Here is a 23,365-nt window from a genome sequence, read left to right as displayed (position 1 = left end):
TGAATCAAAACAGCATTTTTAGGTTAATTATTCAGGTCACAACAAAATTATTTATAAGACACTTTCTATTGTCTAAATCAGTTCACAATTTACTCAGTATAGAGCACATGAATGAATGCACCGTTATGAATGAATGCACCGTTATGTTTCAATAACTATCCTAATCATCTGAAATCCTTCGGTTTTTCTCTCTTCGAGAATGAACAACATCTTGAGCTAAAATCCTTGGAAAGTTGCTGTTTTATGAGCTACACTTCCATCATTTGACTGTTTCTTGTTTGTTGAAACACTGACAAAGCACACATTTCAACTTGGTTCTTGAGTTCCTGAATCATCTTCAAACCCAACACCTGCTAGTGCTGCACTCAAGACCGTAACCAGGGAAAGACAAGACCAACTTGAAGCAGTTGAGTTCAAGTTAAACAGAGAGTAAAACAGAGAATCATCAGACCAAGACTTTTACCATTTGAGACCTGGATTTTGAAGATGTTCTAACCTACTCGTACTAACAGCATCTTCAGCACAAAACGCGTCTATTTCTACGGGTCTATGTCTAGTGATAAGAGTCTACGTCTACAGCCATAGGTCTATGTCTACCTATATATATCTGTGCTGTGGCGTGCGCGCGCTGTCTGTGGTGCTGAAGCTGCGCGTGCCTCTCGGGCTGCTTCCAGAGATCCACCCCGAGCATCCTCCGCTCCTCCGCTCCACCGCCGGGAACCTCTCACTGGAGGCGGGGGCTTTCAGCTTCCCCCCCCACCGCGCTCCTCTTTCACCGCGGCCGCTCTCCGCGTCTCCCCCCGGTGGATGCAGCGACCCGGAGCCGTGCGCGGGGCCGTGTTCCTCCGGGCTCGTCGTCTCTCCGGTGCCGCCGCCGCCGCCGCTCCGTCCCGCATCCTTTATGCACAGCACGCTGCTCTGGTCCCCCTCGACTGAACACACCGCCGTGTCCGAGCAGCATGGCCCGCTGCGGCCGCCTTCACTGAGCGACATGGAGGCCAAGCAGCACCAGATAAAGACGCTAAAGAGCTACCCGGAGACCGGCGGCCGGAGCCTGGCTGCAGCCGCCGGAGGAGACGGCGGCGGCGGGCATCGAGCCGGCTCGGCCGAGATGGAGATGGAGACGAAGATCCAGAAAGCCATCGACTTCAAGGCGGAGGGCAACCGCTGCTACAAGGAGAAGAAATTCCGGGAAGCGATCGGCAAGTACCACCGGGCGCTGCTGCAGCTGAAAGGCGTGCATGTGGTGGACGGGACGACGGGCTCCGAGGTCAACCTGCTGAGCCAAGCCGCCGCCAAGCTGACCGAGGAGCAGCGGAGAGCCGTGGAGAGCACCGAGATCGAGTGCTACGACAGCCTGACAGGTGAGCCGGTGCTCCCGGTGCTCCCGGCGCTCCGCCGCCGAGGACTGCTGACACCGCTGTTCGCTCCGGTTCAGCGGGTTCACCCGTGCGGCTCGGAGCTTGTGGTTGTTTCTGCAGGAGCGGGGAGCCTGGCCGGGGCACAAAAACCACACAGATGCCCAGATTGCATTGGAAGTGTTAAATATATTTGCAACATTATTGCATTTTTTTTCAGTCCAGATAAACAGTCTCACAAAATATCACAATCTAAATGAGAACTTCTGATCCTCGTCGTGCCAGTTTCGGGCTCTCAAACGGTCAGTGTGCCAGCGCTTTGTTGCTCACCCCTGCTTCATCATTATGTCACTGTAGATGAGGACCTCTGATGAGTGTAAGAAAGAAAAAAATCCCACAATGAATAAATAAAATCAAGGCCAGGAGCTTCATGTTTTATGGGATGTAGACATGGTTTTTCTTATGCATGAGACAAGTTCATCTTGATGTCACATCAAAATTCCACTCGGGCTGTAAGGAGAGAGGTGATGTAAGGCTGTGTGGTGTATGGCACCGCTTACTACCGGGTTCATGGGGCTCTTCATCACTGTTATATCACTGTAGTTTTCTGCTCTGTTCCATTCCATTCTATTTATACCAGTAACTGCATTTAGTTACAGCGTGTCAGTGCTAATGAGATACACCAGAAATAAGGCAAACTATAACAAAAAAGGCTTGAAGCATGGCTGTAAAATTAGACACAGTGAACTGGAGCTGCAGCTGGTGAATATTAATTATCCTTTTCAGTCAATTTCCTCTTCACACACGCAGGAAAAACTGAGCAGGATTCATCTTTTTGAAGCATAGGATTTCCTCAGACTGTTATCACTTTTTGAAACGCTTATTGATTTTAATAATGATCTGAAGTAGGGGAAAACTGTAGTGAACAGTTTTCAGATATGTTGCTGACAGCTGATTAATCCAGTGTTTTTCCAAGGCTGTTTTTTTTTTATAACCCCACTTTCCTGCAGGTTTTATATCTCCCAGCTAGATGAAAAAAAAAAGCAGTCAAAATGTGGTTTCATTTCATGATGCATCATGATGCCTCGTTTATCTGAGACGGGTTAACTCCAGCTTGAGTTCCACACAAATCAAAATGCTGGCCATGATGCTATTAAAGCGTCTTGTCATTTGATACCAAATCTTGAAACCTAATGAGTAAATCTCATCAGCTGCAGTGAGTCAATAAGCGTGCAGCATGCTTGTACTGAGATCTAATAACACAGTAATTGGCTGTCTAATGTTACATGTTGTAAAGGCGCCACTGGAAGACATAGCACTCCTCTCAGAGGCAAGGCTCGCGCGTGTGTGTGTGTGTTTAATATTATCAATTTTTAGTGAAAACAATAGTGATCAGGATTAAAGTGGAGTTTTATCCAAGAATTGTTTAATGTGATCTGGAAGAATCAAATACCAGCTTCTAGTTTAATGCTGGACAACTGAGACATTCCCACACTATAAGATGTCATTGCTTTTAGTTGCTGGGATCTATCAGCAGTGAAAACTCTTCTCCTGGTACTTGGATGTTTTTAATATAGAGTTTTAATATTAGAGATTTATTTTGCCGTTTGGACCCAGACCTCAGATTGTGAATCACTGCTCTGAAAATGCAGTGTAGTCAGTGTCTCTAATATAAGAAGAAACTATCTCAGTTGAATGAAGTGTTTGAGCTCATGTCCATGCCATGTTTTTCACTGTACAATACAGAACAGATTTACCCTTTACAATATCACGCAATTTGTGTTTCCTCTTATGTAAGTTTGATTCAAACCTCTGACCAGTCCAGGTAAGAATGAATTGTATGTTTTACTACTGTAGTTATAAAGCTTTGATATATTATTTAAATCATTATATATATTTTTTTGTTTAGTTTTTGTGTCCACCCCCTTTTATCCACCCTGTTTAGCATACAATGGCAGCCTAGTAATCGATAGTAACTCGCTCTCAGTTGCCTGGTTGTGTCTTTATGATATTAGGCCTAAAATGTTGTACAAAGTGATACCCAGTGATACCCAGTTGTACCCAGTGATATTCCGCCATGTTTGATGTGTGACTCCAGTTTCCAGTTCGTGCAGCAGACCCTAATGAATGCTGACAGCCGGAGAGAACTGATGATGATCGTGATTAATGACACATTAAGTGAAACTACAGCCTGAAACTACATCATGTCACCTATAAGACCTCGCATCTCCAGTAAATGTTGCGATTTCAGGACTGTGAGCGTGGCGTGGCTGCAGCGGCGTGGCTGCAGCGGCGCCGCTGCGTCTCGCCGCTGTCCCAACGCTGCCCGCCCGTCCTGCCATGATGCATTGAAGGTCGGCGGTTGTGCAGCCTTCAAAGCTGTCTGGAGCCCGAAGGATGGCCACTGTGGCGTGAAGGGAGGGAAGGTGGGGGGGAGGAACGGGGGAGAAGGAAGAGGGAAACAAGGAAGAAGAAGAAGAAGAAGAAGAAGAAGAAGAAGAAGAAGAGGACTGAAGTGGAAGTAGAAAATATGGGAGGAATGAGAGAAAATCAGGAAAACCAGAAAAGAGGAAAAGCAGGTCCGGAGAGGAAATGGAGAGAGGAACAGAAAGGGGGTGAGGAAGAGGAGGAGGAGGAGGAGGAGGAGGAGGAGGAGGAGGAGGGGACTGCTGGCACGCAACAGGGGGTCATATTTACCATGGCAACCATCACTCTGCCTTTTCCCTGACGCTGTATTGATACTGTCCATGCCCTCCCCTTGCTGATGCTGCAAACAGGAGTGAGGACACACGCGCAGTCGCGCACACACGGAAGCGCACAAAGAGACCCGACACCAAGCGCTCATTAGCAGCCCTGAGTCATTAAAATCAGCCCTTTCTACTCATTCCACGGTTTAATGGACATGGAACAATAGGCACTTCAGCGAGATCACGGACGGTAATATGAACGGTCAAGTTTCTACAGAGTGATCCCCAACAATTATCAAGCTAATTATGTAGGATAGATTATGTAGTTGTAATTCCTCACCTGAGGTAATCAAACTGACATAAGATATTTCATCTACCGATGCAAACTTTGACCAGATCCTCACAAAAACATCTTCTGTACGATCTAAAGAGCTCATAAACATCCAATGGGTGCAATATTTGTATTTATCCTTATTAATAGCGAAAATATCAGTGTGTGTGTGTGTGTGTGTGTGTGTGTCTGTGTGTGTGCGTGCATGTGTGTGTGGTTGATTATCTACACACCACATCCCTGCTGATTTGCAAAGTGAGTTTAATCACTGCGGCTGTCTGCTCTGCATCCTGCCACTTCATTTATCCACAATCCCCTTAATTTCACCTTAAGTCCCTCGAAATTCAGAGCTTTCCGTCATGTTGTGGTCCCCCCCCCCCCCCCGTCTGCCTTCATTCAGTACTCTGTGAGAACAAATCTCATAAAAGCTCTCCTTCTACCGCCACTAGTTTCTCCCGAAGGCGGATATATTTCACAAACCTCCTACTCTGACACAGGTGCTTTCTTTATGAACAGCCAACATGAAGAAACTGTGTATTTATAGCAAATCCAACGTATGACGGAGCATTTCTGCGCCGTGTTGATATTTTGTATGCCTGTGTTTTTGGACGATAAGAGAGGAATTCATGTCAGATACTGGCAAGAACTCAAACCTCACAAGGCCATTTTGATTACAGAAATAATGTGAACCATGCATCCACCTCCAAACTGTGACCAACGTAGAGCCCCGGGTCAGTGAGCTGACCCCAGATGGCTGTGGGCAAGAACAGGGTACACCTTGAAAAGGTCAGCAGTCCATCACAGAGAGAGCACTGCCAGTGATGACTTGGTCATTTTAAATACAAGAACGAATCCGCCTTTAGAATCTATTGAATTATGTCACAAACTGTTATTGATGGAGGGTCTCCGGGGGCTGAAGTCCTGCCGGGACTGACCGGGTGCACACAGTCAGCTGTGCGTCTCCCCCGCCGGTGTCCCAGTGTTGTGCTGGGCAGACGGTGGTCGCCGTGGTTATGAGTGAGGAGCTGCTCTGTGATTGGCCGGCTGTCTTTGGCTCTGACGTATGACAAGAGAGCAACAAGCTGGCAGGGCCAGTCACACATGTGAGTGTGATTACGTGTCAGCAGCTACATGTGTCACTTTGTGCATATTTACAAGTGTGTGTGTGTGTGTGTGTGTGTGTATGTGTGTGTGTGTGTGTGTGTGTATGTTCAGTGCTGTTCCTCCTCTACACATTGCTGAGATTGCTGATTTGGCTGAAGAGAGTGTATTAGTGTGCAGGTGCTTTTTATCCGCCGGTGTGTGTGTGTGTGTGTGTGTGTGTGTGTGTGTGTGTGTGTGTGCTCCTTATCTTCCTGACTTTATTGCGACGGTGACAGGATTTTCCTGTGTCTGGCACCAGTCGAAATGAAAATCCAATGAAGGACAATGAAATTCGATCAGGTTGAGCTGAGAGGAAAATACAGCACACTCAGTATTTCAGATTTCAAATCATGGAATTCAGTACAAAGCGTATGAGGAGCCCAGGATGAAATTAATCAGTTAAGTCACCCTTTTTTTTATTTGAAACAGTTTAACTGAACAGTGCATTGACCAGCAACAGCAAATAAATACATTGGGTTTTTTTTGTAAGAAAAGCATGCAGAGTGGCGGTAACTTCATTTCCAGCCAGTGAGCTAGACGGCGGTGCAGTGGCTCGCTGTCTCTGGGCTCGGGGCCTTTTTGTGTTTGTGTGCTCTCCCGGTGCGTGGGTGGATTTTCCCTCGGCGCCCTGGTAAAAATGTACTTTTTTTAGCTTAATTAGTGACTTTAATCTGACAGCGGATGTAAATCTGTGATCGTCTCCCCGGGTTTGACCCACGATGAAATGGCGACCTGTGCAGAGCGTCGCCCAGCTGCCTGGGAGGGGCTCCGGCCACACGATCGAAGTTCGATCAGTGGATTTAGAGGATATGAGTGAAAGATTGTCATCTCATACACTCCAATATGTGTGTTTCTTTTTTAATATCAAACTCAAGTCAAGAATAGAGCACAGAAGTCACCTAGCAGTGATATTTCCGGACAGTGAAAAACATTCACCTGTGTGTTCATGAGACACTGAATTTATTTCTCAAAACATTCTCATTTTCGGTACTATTTGGTGACTTTTATTCAATTCATCAATCAAAATAACTCTTTAAAACTCTTTATAACTTTAATAGGTGTGTGGTTATGGTTTGCTTTCTCAGAATTGTTTCTTATTTTTTTGTGTATTTAGGAATTATATGTATTTGTGTCATATTTCTAATCATCTGCTCTTATTTTGTATTATATATTTTGTCTTTCCACTTTATTATTATTCATTATACTTGCCTGATTTTTTTCCAATCCATGTTTTTTTAAAATAGTTTTGAAAAATTATTCTTTTGCCCTTTTTCAGAAACCCTGAGTTCTCGTTTGCAACTTGTTTATGGTGTTTTTTTTTTTTAATTTAAATTACATAATCCTGTTTCATCAAAGCACTGAATCTGTGTGTTCATGGTGGTGTATAAATGAAGTTACTGTTCATTCGTGGAGTGACTCAACTGAGATGCAGAACACAAGAGGGAAGCGGATTTTTGTAAAGAGAATTATGTGATTATTTTACCGCATGCAGAGTCAAACGTGGTTTCACCACCTGATTCCGTCCTCGCAGATGGACGGTGGACGTTCTATTTTCCGGCCTCGTTAAGGAGATCTGGAGGCTGCGCCTCCCTGCAGGCCCGCATCTAAATAGGCTGTGCTGCCGCCGCTGCTACAATCTGCGTCTGTCGCAGTTCACAGCGGTGCAACATGCAGGCTCAAGGCAGGCTGTCTGTCATCCATCAATCCACCCACCTCCTCCACCACCAGCACTCAGCGAGGCCCAAACAGAAATAACGACCGAGTCTCCGCTTTGGGTGCTCATTTTCCTGATATTGATCATGCAGCGGCACTTTGACCGGCCGCGGTTTGTGGAGTTTTAATAAGTTCAACTTGCATCAGAGTGTTCGCAGAGGATGAAAGTGCGGGAGAGAGCGATCGGCCTGACTCTTCATTAACTCCTGCTCGCTCTGATCTCCTTCTGAAATCTCCCTTTGTTCCTCCTGACCGGCTCAATCTGCGAATGAGTCATAAGTCGCAGCCTTGGGAGAGACGCAGCAGGGGGGCGGCGAGCAGAATTGTTTGTTTCGTAACAGCGGCCACCTTTTTATTCAACCGCTGCAGCTCGCAGCCGCTCTGCTGGCAGCGGTGATGATCCAGCAATTTCCACCCACTTCTCACATTAAAAAAAAAACTGTTAAGGGAAAGAAAATAAAAACACAAACAGTTTTCATCTCGAAGAACAAACAAAAGGAGCAGTCTTTTGTATATAGACGCTGGAGCGTTTATCGTATTGGATCATATGCTTTGCTTTCGCTTTGCACGGCATCTTTTGACAGCTATGAGTAGTGAGAAGGCCAGCGTTTCTCATTTGTAGACCAGCTGTGCTGTTGCACCTTAAATAATCTCATCCTGCCGTCATCATTTTGTAAAATAGACTCAGTATTTGTTTATGAATCCTCGCGAAGAAAGAAATATGCTTCAAGCTGCTTCTAGGAAAGTACAATCACACCAGTTCAGCAGCAAGAATTAGTTTTGTTTATATAATGTTGGAGTTTAAAAGGAAATCAGAAGAGTTTTTTTTTAATATAAGAACAATCAGGTAAGAGTTACATCAGTGATGCATAGTCGTGAGAAACCACAGCTGCCTTTTCCCACCCAACACAACCCTGGAACCACTCATAGCTAGTTTACTTCCTGATTCTGATGACTTTACAGCTCTCCATGTCCTCCGTCTGCGCTCTAGGTTCACTTCCTTCCTCACACGTTCCAATCGATGTGGAGATGCTGGAACTGCATTTGAATAACATCAAGTAGACTAGTGATTTTACCAGTCCGCGCTCCGGAACAGTCAATGCCTGCTTACCACGGCAAGATAGAGTAGAAAACCTCCCCCCTTTCATCTCCTGCCAGCTCAGTCACAAGGGGACGTGGTGGAGAACATGAGATAAAGGCAGAAAAAGAGCGAGCCGGAGAAGAAACGGGGGTGAGAAGAAATGTGAAAATAGAGGGGTTAACGTGAGGAAAAACCTCGGTTGTGTAAGAGGCTGGGAGCAGACTTGCTCGGTGCTTCGGAGAGCAGAAATAAGCTATCTGTGGCGTGCTGGTACTGTAGGAGGATGAGGAGAGAGACCATGCGAGAGTTAGAAGGGGGATGGGAAAAGGTTTGGTTGGTGTTTTTCCTCCCTCTGTGCACGTCTGCTGTTAGAGAGACGGCCAGAGCAGAGCCATGAAGCCGCGGAGTGCCAGAGCTGCAGATGGCGCGGCGCTGCTGTCGGGGGTACGACTGGCACTCCCTCTACTGTACGGTCATACTGTACCGCCCTCTATACCGTCCAGAGATGGAGGAATCTGAAGGTGGGGTTAGTGAGAAGTCATGGATGGAGGGAGGGAGGGGGTGAAACCAAAGGGAGGAACCGGACAGGAGCCTTGAATATGATCTGATTATAAAACGGGGTTTTTGGAGCTTCCTTTGTATTGTCGAGGATTCTTTCCTTTTTTTTGTTTTCTCTCCACTGCACTGAGAAATCCAATTCAGGCCAAACAGATTTATATCACAACTCTGACAGGCCCATATGACTCCTGTCACAAGAGTAAATAAGATTCAGCCATTTGTCAGGGAGGAAGGGAAGAGGGAGGGCACGCATGGCGAGCTGAACCGAGAGGACAAGGGAGAAATGAGAGCTTTCAGCCTTTAGCTGGAGTTAAAAAAATGTATTTTGTTTTATTGTTTCATTAAATTGTAGCATGGTGAAGACAATGGATGATTTCCTAATAACACCAGGGTGAACATCATAACATACAGTGACATGGAAACATGTGAAAGGCAGTTTTCAGTTGGATAGGGTTTTGAATTCGAAAAAGGAACAGACTCAGTCAGAAATTAATTTTATCATAGAAAGAGAACAACTTAATTTCATTTTGGAGTCATTAATAAACCTAAATGTATTTCAGTCACTGGTTAGACCCCAGAGCTTCATGTATAGGTGTGTGTTGGTTGGTTGGTTGATTGGTTGGTTGGTCTAATTTGTTCATCCATAAAATCTTAAAGTATATCAATGGAAATGATAAGAGCCTGAACAGTTATCTGAGACATACAACTGTGATTGCTTTTGAGTGTGAGAGCAAAGTCACGTGTTTGTAATTTCTTTATGACTTTTTTTTATCCAGCTGCTTTCTTTATCCAGCAGTTGTGTATATACATAAAAAATTATATGTATATATATATATATATATATATATATATATATATATATATATATATATATATATATATATATATATATATATATATATATATATACATATATATATATATATATATATATTAAGAAAGAAATGTGGAGATGATCTCAGTATGTGGGCCACATTTCCATGAAAGTGCGTGTTTGTGATAGGTTTACTGGAGCTCTCGCTCCTCTTTTCAAATCAAATCCTTTGCTGATGTGGGCTGACAGTTGTGTGGCGTGATGAATAAATTGAATGTGTCCGTCAGAGCTCTTTCTGGTCAGTAGTTGAAAGTCGTGGCTCGAACACAAACCCTTTCCTGACACCCTGAGAGAGCGAGCGAGAGGGAGAGCGAGCGGAATAGGAAGACAGACTGAGAAATCCAGAATATCTCCCCTCTGTAAGCCACCAGTAATGAGAATTTGCTGAACTATTTGTGCATATCTAACACCCCTCGTGCTCTGCTGGACGGTGCAGCGTAAACCAATTCACCGCTTAAAGTCATCTGCAAAGCTCCGCACCGATAAAAAAGAAAAGCCATGCTGGCTGCTATCGGGAGTTTTCCCTGCTCAGCCCGGTCCAACCTGACAGTGAATGCTTTATAACACGCCTGCCAGAGGGTGACATTGAAAACTCGTCCTTGTTCAACCCTGTTTGTGGAGGCAGTGAGATGTTAGAGCAGCGGTGAGGCTGCTTTGCTGATCCAGCACTCAGGACACTGAAGGATCTTTGACAGATTTAATTCCCCTGCAGGGTCGTTTCATGCTGGAAAAGACAAATGAAATTATAAAGCATTTGAAAACACATCAGTGGAGATAAAACTAGCATGTTACTAATGCGCACATGCATTTTTGAATTTAACTCAAATGTACAACAGCTGCAGACGACATTTAAAATCCAACACTGAAAGTGGCCAAGTAGCAGGTGGAAGTTATTCTTTGGATGTGTTTCTTGTTTGGTTTACTATCAAAGAGCCACTTTTTTTTTTTTTTTTTTTAGTGAAGGATTGAATAGCTCTGCGGCGGAAATGTACCTCAGGCTACTGTCGCTGAGGAGGTTACATTTATAGGAATCAGATCATAAAAAAGACGAAGTGGAGCGTGAAAATGACAGAGTCATTAAGACAAAGTGTTCTGTTCGCTGCGCCACAGTCAGAACGATCACAGTAAGTGTCTCAGGAGAAATTAGGACTGATGAAGGAGTCTCATATATTTACCTGAACTGCCTCGACTCCGCTCCCATAAACTTCATTCTCCAAGTGAAACTGTGATTCTCTGGAGAAAACAAAGGATCGCTACTTTCAAAAGCCCACAGGTTCCTTTTGAAGTTTTCATTTCACTCATAATTGGCCCTGCTTCACCCGAAAGACCCACATGAATGCACCAGGGAGCATCTGTTCGTCTCTTCACATTTAACCACAGAAACAGCCCAACAGCCATCAACAACCACAACTGCAAAACTTTTCTCTGTGAATGTGTCACTACACACTGAGAACAGAAAAACTTCTGAAGATTTGTGTATGATATTAACATTATTTTGTGTGCTTTGTGTAATTCTACACTTTTAATATAATCGAACAATTTCAATCAACGTTCATCAATCAAAAACATTGACGAGAGGATAGGATCCATCATGGCTTCCCGTCAAAAACTGTGGAGTTTTAATGTTCTTCTTGGGCCTTTGTAGGCTTGCTGCTGGCACTCTGACTTTCTTCCACAATCTAAAGACTGTTTGATTTATTGGTGACTCTAAATTGTGCACACATGTTGGTTTCACTGATTCAGATTTGAGGACCGTGCTGAAATGAGGAGATTCATCAGAATGAGATACTTCAGGTGACTTCCTCCCTCGATGTTTGGTCGGTTAACGCGCAACTCATAATTGGCTTTTGCAGTGTTTGTGTCTCTCCTGTAGAAAATCATTTGAACAATTCAATTCTCAGCTTGTTGGTGCTTGGCAGTAGATCCATATTGTCCCCTGCTGGATAATATCTCTGCACTGTTATTTCCTGTAGCCTTGCTCCAAAGAAGGTCTCAACAGAAGTTGCTGCGCAGTCCTGTGTCATTTAAAACAAATAATAATAATAAAGCACAAGCTTTAGCCATTAATCTTCTTCAGATGCTTAGTCAGAACGCTTCACCACCTCACTGATGAAGCATGACTCCATGAAAATCTGAGACAAACCACTTGGCAGGTTCCTCTGGTTTTCATTTCTCTCAGCTGGAAACACACTGAACCCTTTCCTCACATCTGTTGTACACGGATGACCCGAGTGACGGTGGAAAGATAAAGAAAGTGCTTTTGCACAGTCAGACACGGCATTGATTTCACTCTGCGGTGTTTGAGTTGAGCGTGGTTGGTCAGAAGTGAGGAGACCAGCGTGCTTGACAGCAGCAGAAGACGGAGGCCAAAGGATCTGCTGAGCAGGAGACGAGAGTCTGCCTCGGTCCGCGGATGACTTCACCGGTTAGATAATGGCCTGGCTTCAAGCCGCAACCGAATTACATCCCTGTCCGGGAGTTCAACTCCAGATAAAACCTCATAAATGTCTTTTTCATGCTTTATTAAACTGCACTTATCTGCCGTTTCAGAGCCTGTTTTTACTCATGATGTTACAAGCAGCAAAGTCCCGGGTTTTCACTTCGCCTTCAGACACAAGATAAAAAAAAAAAACATATCAGCAAAAGAAATTAGCTAAATAAAATCAAGGCAAGATAAAGCGCTCTTCACTTCCTCTACAGGTGTCAACAAACCCTAGAACGACCTGCTGCTGGTGGTACAGACTGAGGGAAATGCTGGGAATTGCCGCCTTCAGTAAAATGCATCAGATGATTTCATGCCGGCCAAGTCATCAAGGCGATAGCTTCCTCACTTGTATAAATATTTAAGCAGATGAGCATTAATCCTGAGTCAGGACTATTTTTGGAGAGTGAGCAAAAGTGCATATTAAACAATGTGAGGTAGGACAGGAGCACATCCGGGAAGAAAAAAAAAAAGTGATATGCAAGGCAAGAGCGTGTGGGTGAAGTGATGCTTGAGATTTGAAACTTCTGGTCTGTTCTGGAACAAAGTCAGAACAACAAACAATGGGGCTTTTCTCTCCTCTGCTCTTCACTCTGCGAGATCTAACAGAATAATCTGCTTCCCTGATTTGCTTTCACTCGCAGGATCAATGCTGCACCGTGGGTAATCCCTGCAAATACGTTTGATTTCCCAGCAGTTGTCGGTGTCATGAGGTTACCAACATGCCGGGGACATCTGGAGGGGGGGCGTGATTAATGCTGTCAGGCTGGAAAATATAATGACAAAGTACATACTGCAGCTTGGAAGCACAGGTTTTGCTTTTGAAGATACAGTCAGTCAGATAGTGTGTCTGTCTCCCTGCAGCTGTTTGGGTTGGTTTTGCACAAAGGCTGAAAAAAACTAGGTGAATCAACAAGTCTTGTTCAGATGTTTCTGCACATAATCCACATGTAAAAACACAGATCAAAACTTTCATGGATCATCATTATTGGTATGTTATTAAGACCAACAGTCATCCTGACTGCTATACCACTGGAATACTACAGAATGATATCAAAGTCCATTTATCTATAAGTCATACATGATCGATCATCTTTACCGTGAGGCTCAGATTCACATCGTTCAGATAAACTCATTGTGTTCCATTAATTGTGTTGTTATAGATTGTGTTCCAGATGAGTAAAGTGTTTCTATTTATCTCCGTATCACTACAATGCAGCACCAGGCTGGCTTTCATCCGCACTGGCCTGATGGGAAAATGAGCTGCTCAGTTAGAACCGATGATTTGTTACATTTAAGATGACAGATTAGGTCTGGGTTCCTCGTGATTTTGCACAGTACGTGTTCCCACTTACTTTTAAATCGTGACACTTTATAGGCACTTCAAGGATTTGATGATATCAACAACATCCCTACTTATGTATTCAGAATTAGAAAAAGTGGAGTTGAAATGTGGCCATAATGAGAATCTATAAACGAGACTGCAGCAGATGTTAGGTAACTGCTTTGGTTCTTGCGCTGAAATGACCATATTTATCAGACTGATATCGATTCCCTCATCTTATCCTGGACACAAACCCGAATTAGTTAAACCCTGAACTACTAAACCGACCCTTTATTTATTTGAGTGTCATGATGAAGACCTCCAGTTCAATCAGGCCTCTGTCACATAGAATTCCCTCTGACATGCACTCAGGTTTTTGAAGAATCACCAGAGTTGTTGGAAAGGCGAAGTGGCCGTCTCATTATGAGGCTGGTCCCAGCTCTCGCCGTTTGAAACGATCCCCACAGGAGCCCTACGGTGGTCTCAGACACTCAAACAGCCACGGAGGAGCCATAAGATGGAGCAATTATGGAGGGGTTTTTTGACACCATATGGAGCTGCATTAGTCTTCTGCTACAGTGACACACAATCAAAGAGATCATCTGCTCGGCTTGTTTAAAGCAAAATGTTATTTAACGACAAGATGAGCTTTTATCGCCTCGGTGTAATAATGAATCACAGAAGTCATTATGTATATTTCCTCTGAGGGGAATCGCCTATTTTATAATCCTTCTGTCACATTTTGAGTGATACAGAAGAGCTGCCAACCTCGTGATTCAGAACGTTTTTGGGAGTGACAGCTTCATCGAGACAGCTTTCAGAAGAAGAGATTATAAAATCAAACCTTACTGATCCCCAAGAAATTCGGCATTGTAGCTCAGCAAGTGGACTTGAGAAACTGGTCATCAGGGAAATGTGGAGAAAAGATAATTAACCAGAAATTAATTGTACTGTTATGTGAGGAAAACCGGGCAGTTCATAACAACAATAATACATTTTACATTAAGGTGTCTTTCAGGATATACAATGACAGTCTACCCATCCATCCATCTGCTGTGCACACGGAGGGATGAAGCAGACCTGAGAGAAGGCCGACAGCGATCTAGAAATAGCACTGAATGCATGAAGCAGAAAGTGCTGCAGTTTCCAGACAATCCAGAGTATTTGACCCACTGTAGCAGAGATGAAATGTAGACAGAAAAATGCAGAAGGATGAAAAAGAGAAAGCCAGACTATACTGCGACTGGCTGCAGGTGAAAGTGGACTAAACGCTGTGTCACGTCAGTGCAGATGAACCATGATGGCAGAGCGAGCGCTGAACTGTGGCCCCGACTCTCTGCAGAAGACATTTGCGAAAATGCTCTGGGTGGAGCTATTCTTAGTTGGCCTGGAGAGGCCGAGAGCCGTGACGTCTCCGTCCAGGATCACGTTCGGCTTTAAAAACACATGCACCATGCAATTTGGCGACGATGATTTGGCATGGCTCGTTTGTCTCTTTAAATAAGTCCTTTCCAGCGGTTTGACATTGTTTAAAGAGGCTGCAGTGAAAGACGAGACGAGGGCTGCACAGGGACACATAAAGGGAGAACCGGAGGAGCCGTAAATGAAGGGGGCCAAAGATGGAGGCATCTTCAGCTTAAATGGAGAAAAACCAGGAGCATGGGAGAAAGAGAGAGGGAGAGAGAGAGAGAGAGAGAGAGAGAGAGAGAGAGAGAGAGAGAGAGAGAGAGAGAGAGAGTGATAGGTCTCTCCATCCATCATTATCTTCCCACAGAACTAATTACAAGGTGATGGACAGCAGACTAATCACCAGGGCCACCGGTGGCTTTAAATCAGCTGGATGGCGGTGTGTGTGCCACAGCTGGTGTGACAGAGAAGGACGGAGGAGAGACGCAGGGACACGAGTCCAGAGGGACGCTGAGCTCAAACACCTGCGAGGCCAATCAAGTGTATTATTATGGCACATTCTGTGCACAAACCAGTGCGATATGCGTATCGTAATTTTGATCATTTTGCTGCTGTGCAGAGTGAATTACTTTAAACAATGCATATAAACACAAGACAAGTGCAGGGATTAGTTAAAATTATGACACAAGGAATGCCTGCAAGAGAAGAATAGATACAACACAGTTTATCCATCTTTTCGTTTGTTTTTTTTGGCCTGTGGGAGGATACCGAAGAAAATCCATCCACACACCAGAAACTGCAGACCTCACATGGGAAACCCCGGCTGCAAATTAAACCCACGGCCTTCTCCGAAAAGCAAAATATCAATTTAAACATTATGCGCAAGTCAAGTGTTTCAAGGGAGAGTTTTCAGAGAAACCTGTCAGATGGAGCGTAAGCTGCAGGAATGACCAGACAGCAGCTGGCAAAGTGCCTCATAGCTGCTTATTTACACAGCGCAAGAAATAGAAGGACTTCTTTGAGAGGATGATAAATAAAAAAAAAAAAAAAAAGAGAGAGAGAAATGAATAAAATTATATATAAGCATTTCACAAACGGCACGGAAATACTATATGTTCAGTATTCGTTTATTTCATTGTTGTAACAAGGCTTCTCGGCACCAGAAAAGCCTGGTTCTTTCCTTTTTAAATGACACCACGGTTGAAATCTGAATATGTGGGTTGCTTTCATGAAAAAATTGTCATATTTGTTCTGCAAATATCAAGCAGCATCTGTTTGTTGTTAATTTATTTACTTTTTAAGTGGATTGGGCGATCAAAATCTGAAGGAACAAAACATATTGGCAGTTTGTTCTTTCAATGAACAGGAGGCTCAGTAGAGTCTGAAGAAGCGTACACGACCACCGCAGCCAGGCAGCTCTGCTTCGTCCTGGTCACCAGGATGGCCACGCCCTCTTGCTCACGTTGATCTCACACCTGTTTATTGGTGTAAAGATGTTTTCATTTCAAAATTTGGCTCACTCTGTATGAACACAACCCACAGACACTCTTTGCTCTTCATAGCACGAATGCTTGTTCTGCTCACACACTGCACCACTCAAAACATGAATTAAATAAATAAGCTTTCCATTGGGGTAAAGAGAGGGATCGGCAACTTTTATCAAAATGAAGCTATTCGAAGACTAATTTTAGTGATTTAACGGGTAACTGGTTCAGATGTGCTGAAAACTGTCGCCACTGAAATCAACGATTTATTCAATTTTGGAAATTGACTCACTACGAACCTCTGCTACAACAAAGAAATAATCTGTGAAAACCTGAGTTAATGAAACAAACAGGAAGGCTTCTGAGAAAAAAAATAGTATTTTAAGAAGTCTTTAAGGCAGGAGTTGAACTGTGTATTTTGATGTCTTTATTCGCTGACTGGGTAGCAGTGACTGAAGCTTCCTCTTCATGTTCTGCATCTGATAAGAAGGCGACAAAGCGAAAGCTCACACATGAATCTCTCTGCTCTTGTCTTCTGTGCGTCGTTTCCCTCAGCTGTCTTTGGATTTTTGTTTGGTTGCTGCTCTCTCTATCTCTGTCCTCCATCGCTCCCAGTCCCTCTTCTTTTCCTCTCTTGTTTAAAGCTCTGTTAATCTTTTATTTTTCAGGCTTTGGGACTCCATCTGATAAATGAACACATGCCTGTTTTCTTTATTCTTTTTTTTTTTTTCCAGACATGACGCTTGAGGCAAAGCAGCGGGGCTCCTGAGCATGTGTTAACCACTCCCACACCCCCACACTTCTCACAGCACACGAGAAACACAAGCGCACAGTCACATGAACACAGGCAGATGCATCAATACACATTTTCGCACTCTCACACTCCACACGTCTCCTCGGTTTGGAGGAGTGAATGCATTTTTAAACACCGCTCCCCTTTTGTTTTCGCCTTTCCTGATGTGCTGCACTGTATTGGGACAGATACGCAACCGGCCACTCATTTGATGTTAAAGAGAAGAAGATTCGTGTGTGGGTCAACCAATAAAGGATGCGATCTTATTTTACATTTAAAAATGTAAAAATCGTTTTCAGCTTGCAGTAATGAAACAGTCCGGTCTCCTAACGAGGAAAAGCAAAGAGGTTAAAGTCCTTTTGTTGCAGAAAATGGATTCCTCTTCTTTATTTCTCATATGTTAAATATTTCACAACCGTCTATTCGTGGGAGTTCTAATCTCTGCACCTGCAGCCTCGTCGCTGTTTTTTAATGCGGGACTCAGACAGTGAAGCCCTTTCAGTGATGGGGACACTCTGGCTCCAGTGACACTGTGTTCATCAGGCCTCTAGGTCCGTCCGTCCGTCCGTCCGTCCGTCCGTCCGTCCGTGTCCCTGCCCAACCTGCCCTGATGATCCCTGTCATTATCACACCCATAATGCATCTCACCACACTCTGCATTTCCTCTGGCATGCCATCCATCTGCCTAATGGGCCGGGAGGGTGGGGCCGGCCGGTCATCACTTGTGCACGCCGCTTTTGTGTGTTTATCTGCACACTGTGTCTATTTGTGAAGTCGCATTTAACTCATCCGCCAGCGATTGTGCTTTCTTGTCCAACACTTGTTTGTGTCACATGTGGAGCACATTTTACAGTCACCCGCCGACTTTTTTGTGCTATTCGGAGAGTTTGTGTTCCGCGCACACTGGCGTGTCGGCGCCCGTATACTCCCTAACTGCATCAGCCATTAAGCCATTATGGACTGTAACTGAATACTCTGAGAGCTCTGCTGCCGTCCTCCGCTGGAGGCCGATGATGGATGGGCGTGCGTGCCGGGATGAGAGTTCTCCCGATGGTAGCCGGTGCAGATGCAAAAACAAATAAAGGAGCACGGAGTAGAGAAAGGTGCGCGGCGGCGGTAGAGGGTACCTGAGGTGAATCCCACCGTACCGACCTGAGCGGCCGAAGACGGGAAACAGCTTCGACCTTGCCGCTCCGCTCTGGACCGACTCACTGAACATAAGAGGATTGTCAGGCTTGCTTTTGTTCCTTTTACTGTTAAAGGACTTGAGAGTACATCTGGCAAATAATGATGGAATTAGGACGTTTTATACGGCGCTTATGACAACTCTCATACAGATGATTGAGATTAGAGGGCTCCACAGAAGGAAACATTTTAAAATACACTCAGAGATAACATGCTCAAAGGACCAGATGGGCTGTTTTAGTTTTACTGCGCCAGAGCATAATTCATATATGCATGCCTGCGTGTGTGTGTGTGTATTTATGTGCAGTGTTTAGATGAGAGAGAGAGGGAGACAGAATTTTATAGCAGATTTTTTTTTTCCTTATAGAAAAGCAGAGTTGTAAGTCAAAATGCATAGATCTCTGACACTGCCACAGATCAACGCCAAAAAACTGCCCTCATCTCCTCCTCTATACATATTACTGCAGGAAAGTATGTGAATGATGTTTATCATGATGAGAATAGAATTAGATAAATTACTTTAAAGGACAATGTTAAACTCTATCTTTTGCCTGTAGGAATCAATATCGTTATGTGTTAGTCCTGAACATGGTTGAATTAATTGCTAAAAGGTCAATTAAAGAGACTGGCCGTCTCGTGTTGCCGGAGCGACTCATGAACACACTCTGCAACAGCTAACTGCATCATCCACGAAGTACCCAAAACATATTGATTATTATTGAAATAGTTTTTTCCCCCTCATAGCCACTATGAATTATTTAGTGTTTTTGCATAGTGAAGGATAGCGTGTGTGTGTGTGTGTGTGTGTGTGTGTGTGTGTGTGTGTGTGTGTGTGTGTGTGTGTGTGTGTGTGTGTGTGTGTGTGTGTGTGTGTGTCTTCGTGTGAGCGTTTGGCTCTTGCTCCCAGCTGGAGGGCCACTGACTGCTTTTAACGCCCGCTCCCTTCTTCTCACCTGCATTCTCCCACAGGACTTTAACCCCACGCTCACAGTCACACACACACACACACACACACACACACCTCCTCCTCCTCCTCTTCCTCTTCCTCTCCCCCCCGTCTCTCCGTCTCTCGCTCCTGACTCACCCTGCTAACAGTCCCTGACTCATGCTATTCACAGAGCTGTCTGTGTGTCAAGGGCAGACTCCGAGGGAGAAAGGGGGAGGAAGGAGTCAGACCAGGAGCCCTGCAGGGTACGGCTGTGAGACACACCAGGAGAGAGAGAGAGGGAGGGAGAGAGAGAGAGAGAGAGAGGAATATTTTGAGGTATAACGTCAGATAAAGGGAGAGAGAGTGGTGGTGGGAAAAAGGTAGAAGTGGTTGTGATCGCCAGAGGAATAGTGTTTGAGTGATCAGATATCTGAGCCATCAGCAGGCGTTTAAAAGCTTTGCTGGGCTAAAAGCTGTGTGTGTGTGTGTGCGTGTGTGTGTGTGCGGTTACTAATGAAGTTATTTTGATCTCACAGCTGCTGAGGACCGCTGCAGTGATCTCCAGGACTGATAACTGACAGCTTGACTGTTCACTGTTTCTCCTTTTATTTTTCAACTGGTTTAAGTTTACATCTCCTTTTTGGGATACGTGGAAAAATCTTTTTTTGCGTGTGTTTTCCCTCCATTTAGCCTCTATTTTACATGTGGAGCTCACCAGCAGCACACAGAGATGCGACTCTTCTGCCCCGGGGCTCAAACTGCTTGCACCACTTTTTGTCTTTTCTTTTCTCTCCGCTGTGAGACGTTGGTCGCGGCTATTTATAGTCGGCTCACTGCCACCCTGAGGAAGCTCTGTTCAGGCTAAATTTCACTGTGCCTCTATTAAAAGGCACAGAGTGGGGGCAGCAGCATGATATTCCCATCTTTGCTTCTCACTCGTGGGACCTGCTTGCCGTTCTAACTTCACTCGAGGTGTTTGAATCCACGAAATGACGCTGATGTTTCATGTGTATTTGCTTTAAAGCGTCTCTTCAAAGCACTGACTTGTTGCTCGTCTCGTCTCTCCACAGCTTGTCTGTTGCAGTCTGAGCTGGTAAACTACGAGAGAGTGAAGGAATACTGTCTGAAGGTGCTGAGCCACCAGAAAGACCACTTCAAGGCCATGTACCGGGCCGGCATCGCCTTCTACCACCTGGGCGATTATGAATGTGCCCTGCGATACTTGCGTGATGCCAAGAATCGTGAACCCACAGGTGAGAATGAACCGAGGGATCAATACCAAAGAGAAGCAGAAAGGAAGAAAACCACATGTCAGAACCCTCAAATCTGTAAATTAAGACTGATTTTAATATGTACAGTATGAATTACACATTTTGATAAGGTGATAATGATAGATTTATTATAAATATCTCAATATCGAACTGCCAAGAAGAATTCTTTGTGTTGTTTCATTACCAATGGATTCATATCATTCAAAGATAGACATTCTCAGAGATACTAACTAACATATCCTCATTATCCTTTCTTGCATTATGTCCCTTTTATATTTTGCATAGTTAAGAACATTGAAGTATGGGAAAATGATCAGATTAATCTGAATACAGAACTCCAGATTTCACCCCTTTGTCCTTTTCGTCAACATGTCATCAATCAGAAGAGCTGAATTTAGAGGGAAGAGCAGAAGCTTGAGTGTTAGATCCATGTTTCAGAGTTTTGACGGTGATGTCGCTTAAGTTTACTTTCAGAATTGATTGAATCTAAAGACCAAGACAGAACCAGAAAGCAGTAAACGACACCTGTAATGAAATAATTTCCATGAGAGACTCCAGGAATCTCTTCAAATCCTTATTCCCACTCAGTCTTATCAGAGCTCAGAGAGAATCTGATCTTTAATTCAACGTCAGCCTCCAGATCTGTTCCCCATGACGGTGTTAACCAACATGCAATGAGTTAATTTAAAGATTTCTCAAAGTCGTGATTCTGATGAATGAAGCAGTCACAGAAAAATCATGTTTAACTGAAGATAATTAATGAGTCAATTTGTCATAGTTGCTGGAAAGACTTCTTATATTTAGATGATCTGTAGAAAATATATCAAGAGGAGAAGACATGATAAATTGTTAAACTGAGTTTCACTGTGTGTGTGTGTGTGTGTGTGTGTGTGTGTGTGTGTGTGTGTGTGTGTGTGTGTGTGTGTGTGCACGTGCCATTCGCTCTGGTCTTCCAGCAGATCGCAGCGTGGTGCTGTACACACAAACAGCGGGTCAAAAAAATGTAAATAATAAGATAAAAACAACAGTGTATCTTATATTTAGTGCAAACAATGCAGTGTGTGATGATGATGATGATGATGATGATAATATGGAGAATGTGTGAAGTGTGTGCTTTTCGTGTGAGCTCAGCCTTTTCTCTAATGATCCAGTTGGCACGGCGAACAGCTGAGAACATTTATTGATCACCCACCAACTTGGTACTTTCGTAAGAAGCCGAGCACATGTGTGCTCCTGCGGCTGGGAGAGGCTCCAGCTCACCGAGGTCTCAGTTTGATGAAGCAGAAATACAGAACGGATGGATGAATTAAACATTAATCACGAGATTAGATAAACACCACAAGATCAAACATTTCTCCCACTAAACCTACGTCAGAACCGCTAATCCTCCAAAGAAGACATCAATATTAAATCAAGTAAATTCCTGAATAATTGAGGTGTCGTTCTTTTTGTTTGTGTTTGGGTGGCCGGGCTTTCGTGTGAACTGCACATCTGTAAGATGTTGTGGCTGAAAAGTGTTTCTTTACACACAGTCTGAAATCATGCTTTTAAATGCCAAAACTTCCAACGCTTCCTGTTTTCCTTCTGAACATTTCCGACGGGATTCATAGTGTTTCATATATTTCTTGCTTGTTTCTATGTTTTGAGATTAATCAATAATTTCGCTTTTAATTTGAATCTCTGCTTTGACAAATGTGTTGGTCAAGTGGAAGCTACAAATGAATACAAGCGGTGAATTCACTTCCAGCTGTTTCGCTTCATTGGGCTAATAAATGATCCCGTATCAACACAATGAGCATTTTGAGCATTGCCTTGATTTAATGTCCTCATTTATTGCCGGATTCGTCGGGCTGTTTGGATTTATGCTCTCGCTCGCTGCTTCCTGCCTCGCCGTGGTAACGTGAAGCGCGTTTCACCTGGGCAGTACAGAGTGAGGCAGAGGCGTGCCGAGCTCCACTGTCGATGAAGTGACGCTAAAATGCCCGTGCTCGCGTGAGAGCCATGTTAGTTTTTCCCAGAATGAGACGGTAACTCTTTGTCCCTCTGTGTGCCGCAGACACCAACGTGCTGCGATACATCCAGCTGACGGAGATGAAGATGAGCAAGAGCGGACAGCGGGAACGAGAGAGCGGCAAAGAAAGCCAGGGCTGACCCCCCCCCCCCCCCTCCCTCCCTTCACCTCCCCCAGCTCCCCTCCCTCTTCAACCCTGCGACCCCTCTCTGACCTTTGAACCCCCGGGCAGTCCCGCTCCGACCACCCCCCCCGCCCCTCCTCCCTGCTGTCCTCTGACTGCAGGCAGCAGCACAGACAGGACCGACCCAGTCACTCGCCTGCGGTGGACAAAAAACTGGACACATATCAAGTGCTGCCTGCAGGACCCCCGCCCCCCCCCTGCCCCCTGCTCTGTCCGTCCTCCTCTTCTCCCCGTTTCTCCCTCAGGTGCTGTGGTTCCTCTCCCTAGACGCAGTCAGCAAGCAAACGTTAGAAAAAAAAAGAAGAAGAAAAAAAAAAAGAATCGATGAAAAAAAAAAAACAAAACAAGGGAAGATGCTGTATTATACTCATAAGAAATCGTCATCGTGGTGGAGCGAAAACGGAGCTTCAAGACATACATATGAATAATGGACATTTGCGTGATTCAGTCAATGTTTTAAGAACATAAGATTGCATTTTGTTTCTGCTCTCTTGCTCTCTCTTTTCCTCTCTGCCTTTCTCTCTCTCTCTCTGTCTGGCTGTCTGTGGAAC

The 23,365-nt window shown here is 44.5% G+C and overlaps 1 protein-coding gene across 1 annotated transcript; it reads left to right on the top strand.

Annotated features, from left to right (window-relative positions):
- Nucleotides 1-841: 841 nt before the first annotated feature.
- Nucleotides 842-23,161, top strand: ttc9b (tetratricopeptide repeat domain 9B). Its single transcript, XM_030107879.1, has 3 exons — nt 842-1,364; nt 20,419-20,601; nt 22,676-23,161. The coding sequence occupies exons 1-3, from the start codon at nt 902-904 to the stop codon at nt 22,768-22,770; spliced, it is 741 nt and encodes a 246-aa protein (XP_029963739.1). The 5' UTR covers nt 842-901; the 3' UTR covers nt 22,771-23,161.
- Nucleotides 23,162-23,365: the final 204 nt, after the last annotated feature.

This window comes from Salarias fasciatus, chromosome 14 (genome assembly GCF_902148845.1).
Source record: "Salarias fasciatus chromosome 14, fSalaFa1.1, whole genome shotgun sequence".
NCBI lineage: Eukaryota > Metazoa > Chordata > Actinopteri > Blenniiformes > Blenniidae > Salarias > Salarias fasciatus.
Note: the sequence above shows the minus strand (reverse complement) of the source record. Positions and strands in the feature narration are given on the sequence as shown.